The sequence below is a fragment of the Crocodylus porosus genome, unplaced genomic scaffold, assembly GCF_001723895.1.
Source record: "Crocodylus porosus isolate Cpor-Errol unplaced genomic scaffold, CroPor_comp1, whole genome shotgun sequence".
Lineage (NCBI taxonomy): Eukaryota > Metazoa > Chordata > Crocodylia > Crocodylidae > Crocodylus > Crocodylus porosus.
This window is the reverse complement of record NW_017728943.1, coordinates 23,451,107-23,459,754: the sequence shown is the minus strand read 5'-3', so window position 1 is coordinate 23,459,754 and position 8,648 is coordinate 23,451,107. Positions and strand designations below refer to the sequence as shown.

The 8,648-nt window shown below is 53.2% G+C and overlaps 2 protein-coding genes across 2 annotated transcripts in view; both read right to left on the bottom strand.

Annotated features, from left to right (window-relative positions):
- PPP2R5D (protein phosphatase 2 regulatory subunit B'delta) overlaps positions 1-8,648 on the bottom strand; it is a 1,176,261-nt gene that overhangs the window by 300,109 nt on the left and 867,504 nt on the right. The gene's annotated exons all lie outside the window — the stretch shown is intronic.
- The window catches only part of PTK7 (protein tyrosine kinase 7 (inactive)), a gene marked incomplete at its 5' end in the record, with an annotated part of 155,498 nt that overhangs the window by 15,346 nt on the left and 131,504 nt on the right, over positions 1-8,648 (bottom strand). Inside the window, 7 exons of the mRNA XM_019548515.1 lie at positions 1,070-1,225; positions 2,686-2,889; positions 3,593-3,720; positions 4,409-4,580; positions 5,169-5,318; positions 5,574-5,693; positions 5,957-6,092. Coding sequence (XP_019404060.1) covers positions 1,070-1,225; positions 2,686-2,889; positions 3,593-3,720; positions 4,409-4,580; positions 5,169-5,318; positions 5,574-5,693; positions 5,957-6,092 — 1,066 coding nt within the window. The remainder of the gene's footprint in view (positions 1-1,069; positions 1,226-2,685; positions 2,890-3,592; positions 3,721-4,408; positions 4,581-5,168; positions 5,319-5,573; positions 5,694-5,956; positions 6,093-8,648) is intronic.

Below are 8,648 nucleotides of genomic sequence, written 5' to 3'. Positions count from 1 at the left end.
CCCCTTGCCCCTCACCCACAGCCCCTGTCCCTCCCCACCCCCCCGGCCTGCCAGAAGGGGCCTCCAGCTGCCAGGGCTATGGGGTCAGGGACCCAGGTTCACAGCCCCTTGCCCCCAACAGAAGGCAGCAGCTGTTGCAAAAGAAGGAGCACAGAGCCAGCTTCCCCCCTGCTGCCTGCCTGCTGCGGGCTGGGGCACAATGGGGCAGTGCAGGAAAGCTGCTTGCCTCTGCAAGCTCTGCACTGCCATAGTGACACCTCCCCTACAAACAGGGGTGGCAGTGAGGGGCACAACCCTACACCACTGCCTGTGCATGCAGGAGAAGTGTTGCCAGGGCAGCGCAGAGCTCGCAGAGGCATGCAGCTTTCCTGCATGGCCCCGGTGTGCCGGGTTGCACACGGTGCACTGCAGAGGCCCCAGAGGAGGGCAGCACAAGCCCACAGCGGCCACCCACCCCACCCCTGTCCTGCGCACAGATCTACGGGGCATGGGTCCCCACTGCCCCCCCAGGAATGCACGCTGTGACAGGGAGCCGGCCCCACTCCAGCCCCCAAACAAGCCAACTGCAGCCTCATCCTGCTCCCTGCAGGGGCTCTGAAGCTGCATACTGAGGCCCCGGGCCCTAAGTCCCACACACTGCCCAGCAGGGCAGCAGCCTCAGCCCCACCCACAGCCCTGCCCAACTCCCTCCCTATGGGGGCCTCAATCCCCACCCCCTCCCTCTACTTCCCAAACTCACCTGCGAGAGCTGCTGTCCAGGCTACCTGGGGCCACGTGCATGCACATGGCACCCCCTATCTAACTGCCCTCCTCCTGATCCCTCCCAGCCCCCTGCAGGCTGGAACTGTGCCAGCCTGGAGGAAGCTCCCTGTAAAACTACAAAATCCATGGGTTTCTCTGCTAAAAGGAGAAATCCATGTCTGACTCTAGTAATGGGGGAAATTCACAGTTTACTCTGTTTTTCATTGGGAAATGGAAAATCTGGATCCCTACTGATCAGTGACAATACAAAGCAGAAACAAAGCAAAGGACACTAGCACAAGGGCAACCAAAACTGCTCCCAACGTACCCAGCATAGTGATTGTCTGCAGGTTGGAGCGTGGGAAGTGCATCTTATCTGTGGCACTGTGTCTCTTGCTAGCTGTGGCACCACTGCCCAGATTGGTCAATGCCACTTCTTCCTGGATCTCAGCTGCAGTTTGCCCGTTTTGCATCAAAGTGCCACCTGCAAGGAAAAACAGGCAGAATCACTTCCCGTTGCCACTGGCTAAGGAACCCATTTCCTCTGCCTTTCTCCTTCACCTGAGCATTCCCCATGGCTCTCCCATAGCCACCTGAGGGGAAGGGAGAACCAAAATCCAAGCAAGACTTTAACAGCATGAGAGTTAACAAACCCTGTGATAACAAGGCATGGTACAGCTTGACCTCTGACACTGAGTTTGGGAAGAAACACCCCAGCTAACAGGTAAGTGTACTCCAACTTGCCTCTATGCAATCAACTCATCCCAAAAGACGCAGGACTGGCTGCATACCCAGAAATGTTAATGGCTTCTTTCACCTTGGAAGGCCTTTAATAGCTTGCTCCCTGTGCTACCCATCTTTTACCAGAAAAGCCTCAGAGAAGGAATTAGTGCCAGAGTTCAGCCATGGCTGATCCAACTGATCTACAACCCGGCGGTTTTCAGCATTCTTCCTGAAGGAGCCCAGCACTTAGACACACACAGAGGTGGACGAGGGAAGTTTGGCAGATAGCTTAGTTTTCACAGAAATCAGTTATAGGAGAAAGCAGTAAGGATGACCTGCACCTCACTGTGTTCACCTGAGGGTGCTGCATTCACACACAAGGCTCCTTGCATGCAAATGGAATTCAGTGGCCTCCTGCAACTGGCGCAGCCACCCATTGGTGGCTCAGCATTTCAGCCTCACTTTGTGGTCATTACAGTCTAAAGCGCTGGCTGAGCCCCTTGGCTCCTCTGCCCCCTACCCTGCAAGTGCAGCAGGGTCAGCCTGGGCCTGAAGCAGTGATGCTAAAACAGGTCTTTACATGCTTGTCTGTCTGTGCCTGGAGGAATGGCCAGTTTTTCCTTGTGCCCACAAGGAGGCTTTGCTTGAACACTACTGGAAGTTATAGTATGTGAAACCTAATGAAACCAGGGAAGACCCTGCTTCCTCCCCTGCACAACCACTCCTAGGGAGATCTCATGGTTTACTGCTTACCCAAGCCTCAGCTGAGAGTACAGACTCTTACACAAGCCTCAGCTGTGAGTATATGCAGAAGCCTCTGCTGAGATATGTGCTTACTACAGCAGTGCCTACTGCCAAGAAACATGTACAGCCTGGCCTCAAAACCCAGTTACTGTAATAGGACAACCTGTCCAGCTCCTGACATGAATGCACCAGGCAATAGACCCCAGCTGAGACTCAGAGACCACTTGTTATTCATAAGACTTTCTGATTTTGTTTATGGCCACAGGAAAATAAAAGGTTAAAATTGAAGCCACTGCTGCTGTAGTTCAGGAGCAAAATATGACACTGCCCACAGCACACTGCTCGCTCATTATTGTTGCTAATGGCTAGCAAAGGCTGGTAACTACTAAGCAACAGATATGGCTGGGACGCTGTATCAGGAGGCCCAAACTGGCCAAGATAGCTCCCTAACTAGGACACTTAAGGCCCAGGTCCCACCATTCAGACACTCCATCTCTGGCTCCTCGCCCTCTGGGTGCTTCTTCAGCCTTTTTGCCTTCCTTCGTTTCTTGCAGTAGAACATGAGACCCAGAACGATGATTATATAAGCAACAGCAGCCCCAACCGACAGTCCAATGGTCTGGATCATCTTGTAGGGTGTGTGGCTGCTGAGATTTTCATTCCCTTCTGTAGCTGGTTTGTCTGCAGATTAGAAAGAGTCACAGGGTAAGATGATTGTACACAGCTCTGTTTAGCACATGGCCTGGGAGCAGGACATGCACAGGAGTGCCTGCTTGGGGCTGACTGTACACAGGTAATGATTTAACACAGGAGAAGCTCCCAGTAAGGGGAGGGTTACAGCTTCAAATGTGTGTAGCCACAACACCCCAGACTGATCACATCAGATTTTAACCTAAGCTGAGCCATGCTGGGTTTGCCCACATAAATCAAACAAGTTGCTGACATGCATCAGTTCTGAACCCAACTTTTCCACCTGCTGCTTGGGTGTGCTATGCTGCTGGAGGCTTCATCTCTCAAGTGATCTGCAAAATGGGGCCCCTGATTTCCAATGGTTACCACCCCCAGTGCAGGTCTTCCAGCAATTCACTCCACTGCCTGGCTGGATATGTCCTGCCTCTGGAAGCTTTCACTACTGCTGTGGGCAAGGATGGTGACCCTGCTGGCATAGTATGAAAGGAGCTAAGGAAAAGGAGACCCACAATGTTGCCTGTGTGGAGGAGGCTGTCTGCTTGCCTCTGGCTTGGATATGCCTGCCTGCTAGATCCAGCTGTCCTTTGTTCTGCCACGTGGACTTCCATTGAGCTCCCAGCCCCACTGGAATGTGAGATGCTCTGCTTTGCCTCTGAGTGACAGATTGTCCTTTGGGAGGTAAATGCTCTCTTACCTACAACATACAGGAAGGCTTCACGGTGTTTGATATTGCAGCTGTTGCCTGCAATGCAAGTGTATCTTCCTGAGTCCTTGGTGGTGACATCATATATCACCAAAGAGCCATTGGGCATGATTTGGATCCTACAAAGGACAAAGAACCTATCTTTAAACAAAGAAGGGCAAAGCCAGGCCTTGGAGTTTCATGCTTAAACAACCAGACTGCAAGCTTCAGACCACAGGGTACAGATTCCCAGATCATTTGCCCCTCTCTGTGTGTCTGCTAGGGCTCATTTAGAAGAAATTACATTGAATTTTAACACTAGATGTTGCCTGCCAAGGGTGTGATCATGTTAACTTCTTTCCCATGAATCCATACAGTGCCAAGAGTGATGGCCTTCAAGAGAGCTATACACAGTGCAAAAAGGACAGTGATGCTGAGAAGGCTGACTGTTTAGACTCAGTGGCTTGAACCCAGCAAATCTAATTCCTGTGATTTTATCCAGAATCTTACCACATTCATGCTTTTTCCTCAATTTCTTCAAGCACTACGACCAGCTAAGAATGAGATGCCAGTCCCTCCAGCTGTGGAGACCCCAGTGGGACAATCCCAAAAGGCAAGCAAAACCTCAGGCAAATCAAGTCAAAACTAGTAATTTACAGGACAGTCCTAACCCAAAGGTTCTGAATGCTTATGACTGGCGATGCTAAGCATCAAGATGGCCCATGTAGACCCCAGCCTGCAAGAGCTCACTAATGTTGTGTAGATAAATACAGAGGAAGCAATCCTCACAAAGCCTGTGAATACAAAGCAGGAGAGAAGGCTTCTTACCTGGGTGAGAGCTTGCTGGGATCTAGAATCTTGTCCTTCCCCTTCCATTGGATATGTGGCACTGGGTCACCCTCTGCCTGGCACTGGAACACGGCCGTGTGCCCCTGATACACTGTTGTAGGCTCTGGCTCCAGTTTAAAGGTAATATAAACTAAACACAAAGAGGTTTCAGCTGCTCAGTGTCAGTGCATGCACTATGCCAATGCACCTGGCCAACATGCCAGACCTGTGGAGGCCCTCTGACCAGGGACCCTCCTATGTGTGACACAGGCCTAGCAGGAGGTGCTCAGGGTATACTGTTTTGCAGTGCTTAAAGGAATGCTTCTGCTGGAGCCAAGGGAGCCTAAGCCTCAGAACAAAAGTGGCAGGATCACTTGGTGTCCAGACAGCTTACTGCTCATAGACACCATGGAGAACAAGAAATAATTCCCCATGTCAAAGCCATGCCATGCCATGCACTGAAACAAGCACCTTTAGTTTCAAGCAGGCCCAGCTGAACCACTAGTGTGAAAGGGGACTGCCTAAGGAGCTCTCGGTTTCTGGATGTCTCAAGTTCTGATGCAGTGTGGAGGTGCCTGCAGATAGGCTGAGTTCACCACTGGTAGACTCCAACATACATGGATGCTGGAAATCCTGTTCATCAACAGGGATTTCTAATTGATGTTGCCACCTGGTCAACCCCCTAAAATTCTCCTCAATGCAGGACAATGGCACAGGTGATAATAAAAATACATGAGGGGACTGAGGAAGGGGCACTTACCTGCCACCGTGAGCTGCACCATGGCCCGGATTTCACCTTGGGGGCCGTTAGAGGCTATGCACGTGTAGTTGCCAGCATCACTCCTGCGCACCTTGTGAAACTGCAGGGTCCCACCATTGTGGCTGACGTGAGTAGGAAGGTTGCTTCCATCTGGAGGGTGGGAGAGTAGTTACTCTGCAGTCACACAAACCCAGACAGGAGGCTCTGGGGCCATTAGTTTCATTTCCACAGTATGGGTAGTGGATTTTTCCTCAGGCATGGAGGTGTTTCAGCTCCCCTTCTCAATGAGGCTCACAAAACAGGATACATATGGCCCAAGGGGTATGCTAGCCATACAGCCTACCCCCTCCCAAAGCCAAATGCACTGGGCCAGGATGATTCTTAATATCCAAGTTCCTTACTTACCTGACTTAAACCACTGGATGGAGGGCTTTACTCGGCCAGTGGCTAAGCAGGTGACAGTGACCTCCTTGTCAAACTCCATACACTGCAGGGGCTGAGGGGGAGGAGTGAACTTCAACTTTTCTGAAATAAATATAAATAGATGCTAGAGTCAGGGCCCCTAGCATGTTGCTGAACAAACACACAGAGTTCAAGAGCCCACACCAAAAGTCCTATTAGGCAGTTGGGAAGTAAGGAGCTCTAAGGGAAGAGAGATACAGAATGTACCTTGGGAACAGGAGGACTCCTGGTCTCCTGGCCCAGCTGGGGCAACACTGCCTGACTAATGAAGAGGGTTCACCCCAAAGGTTGTGAACCTACTAGCAGAACACATCCACCCAGCATACCCAGCACGTGCACCCGGGCAGATCCCTCAATGCTCCCCGCTGGAGTGCTGCTCACACACTTGAACACAGTCCCATCATACACCTCCACGTTGTTGATGCGCAGCGTCCCATTGTCAGAGATATCAAAGCGGGAATCCTGCCAGGAAAAAAACAGCAGCAATGTTAAGTCCTGCACCTCTCCCAAATTTCCCCTCTCCATGGAAACCCATCCTGCCCAGTGCCACAGACACTATTCCAGTAGAATGTCATCCTTCTGGGCCTTGGCCCCTGTTCTGGGGATGGGACTGTGTTCCCACATAAAGGTCTGTGGCCTGACCTTTAATTAAAACGGCTTCATTTGGAGCCTGGAAGTGCCCAGGAAGCCAGGTCATTACTGGCCCATAGTGCCCTGACTCTAGTGCAGAGGCGGACAAAATACAGCCCGCAAGCCGCACCCAGCCTTCCAAGCCATTCTATCTGACCTACACGGCCCCTAAAAATTTAGAAAATTAATTATCTGACCCTGGCTGCCTGTCAAAGATGACAAGCACCAGTGGCAGCAGGACCCAGGAAGAGCCAGAGGTAGGACCTAGGGGTGGCAGGACACAGTAGCAGCAAGGACCACCTGGCCCCACCCCACCCACCTCCTGCCCCCAACCGGAAGCCTCTGCCTAGCACAGGCTTCTGGCCTGGTGATCCTGGGGCTGTTCCCCACCTCCTTCCAACTGAGGGTGCATCTCAGCTAAAAACATGATGGGGAGGAAGGACCGCCAGGGATCACCCCCATCCTTAGGGCCAGGCCAGGTCAGCTCCTGCTGAGTCCTGCAGTCTGGTGATACAGCCAGGAACCATGTGGTGCACAGGAGCGGCCGAAGGGCAGGTGCAGGGCGAGCAGAAGTGTTGGTGGTGGGCAGGAATGCATGGAAATGGCGATTGCAGTGGCAGCAGGTGGGGGGGGGCAAGTGGTGGTGAGTGAGCAGGAGTGCAGCAACAGCTAGGCGGGAGCATGGGGCCTGTGCCAGTGCCCCAGGGCCAGTGGGGGCCCAAGGCAGGGTGGCAGGAGCATGGAGCCCAGGCTGGCAGGGGCTCTATGGAACTAGGCCGGCTCCCCACTTTCTGTGACGGTGCAAACCAGCCCGGCTCCATAGAGCCCCTGCCAGCCTGGGCCCCAGGTTCCTGTTGCCCTGCCGTGGGTCTCTGCTGGCCCTGGGGCACTGGCCTGCCTGCTCGCTGCCACTTGTCTTCTCAGCCTGCTGCCACTGCCACTGCCATTTTCCTGCTTTCCCACACACCACTGCTGCTTCTTCCCATCTCCCACTGGCCGTTCCAGCACCACATGGCTCCTGGCTGCATTGCCAGACTACAGGATGCAGCAGGAGCCAACCTGCCCCAGCCCCCGGTGATTCTTGGCTGGCTCCGTGCAGTGTTTGCTAAGCTGGGCTAGCACCTGCTGCGTTTTGTGGATCCGGTCATGCAGCCGGGAACTGCATGGTGCCGGATCAGCTTGCATGGGGAAGTGATGGCAGCAGGTGGGAAGATAGGGAAGCGGCAGGAGAAGGGCAGCGGCAGGAGACTGGGGGGAAGTGGTGGCAAGCAAGCGGGTAGGAGCCTGGGGCTCGTGTCAATGCCCCAGAGCCAGGAGCAGCAGGTTGCTCGGGGATGCAGGGGGGCAGTCAGGAAGGCCAAGGCGGAGGTGGAACTGGGACTAGCTACCCAGATCAAGGACAACAAGAAGCCCTTTTTCAAATACATAGGGGGAAAAAAGAAGGTACCGGGTATCGTGGGGCCCCTGCAGGACACGCTAGGAAATCTGGTCGTCACACCAGATGACAAAGCCAACATGTTTAACAACTTCTTTGCCTCCATTTTCCTGAGCAGGGACTGGATCAGCCCCCCCATCACACCCCTCTCAGGCCCCAGGGGAGGCGCACCTAGGCCAAGTGTCAGTGAGGATCTAGTCAGGGAACTTCTGGAGGGACTGGATGTATTTAAATCAGCTGGTCCAGACGATATCCACCCCCGAGTGCTGAGGGAATTAGCTGAGATCATTGCGGGACCCCTGTCACGGCTTTACGAGACCTCTAATGCTCTGGTGTGGTGCCAGAGGACTGGGAGAGGGCCAATGTGGTCCCCATCTTCAAAGAAGGAAGGAAGGAGGAACCAGGAAACTATAGGCCAGTTAGTCTTACCTCAATCCTGGGTAAGCTTTTTGAGAGAAATATCCTAGCGCATGTCCACGAGGGGCCAGCAGGGGAGATTATGCTTAGAGGCAACCAACATGGGTTCATCAGAGGCAGATCCTGTCAGACCAACCTGGTGGCCTTTTATGACCAGGTCACCAAATCCTTAGATGCAGGGGTAGCAGTAGATGTAGTCTTTCTGGATTTTAGGAAGGCCTTTGACACTGTCTCTCACCTCATTCTCATTAAAAAACTGGGGGACTGTGGTGTCGACACCTATGCAGTCAAAGGGGTCGCTAACTGGCTGGAGGGCTGCACCAGGAGGGTGGTGGTGGACAGGTCACTGTCGACCTGGAGGGATGTGGGCAGTGGGGTCCCCCAGGGCTTGGTCCTCAGGCCCGCACTGTTCAACGTCTTCATCAGTAACCTTGACAAGGGGGTTAAAAGCACCCTGTTCAAATTTGCTGATGACACTAAGATGTGGGGGGATGTGGGCACACTAGAAAGAAGGATTAGGCTACCATTGGACCTAA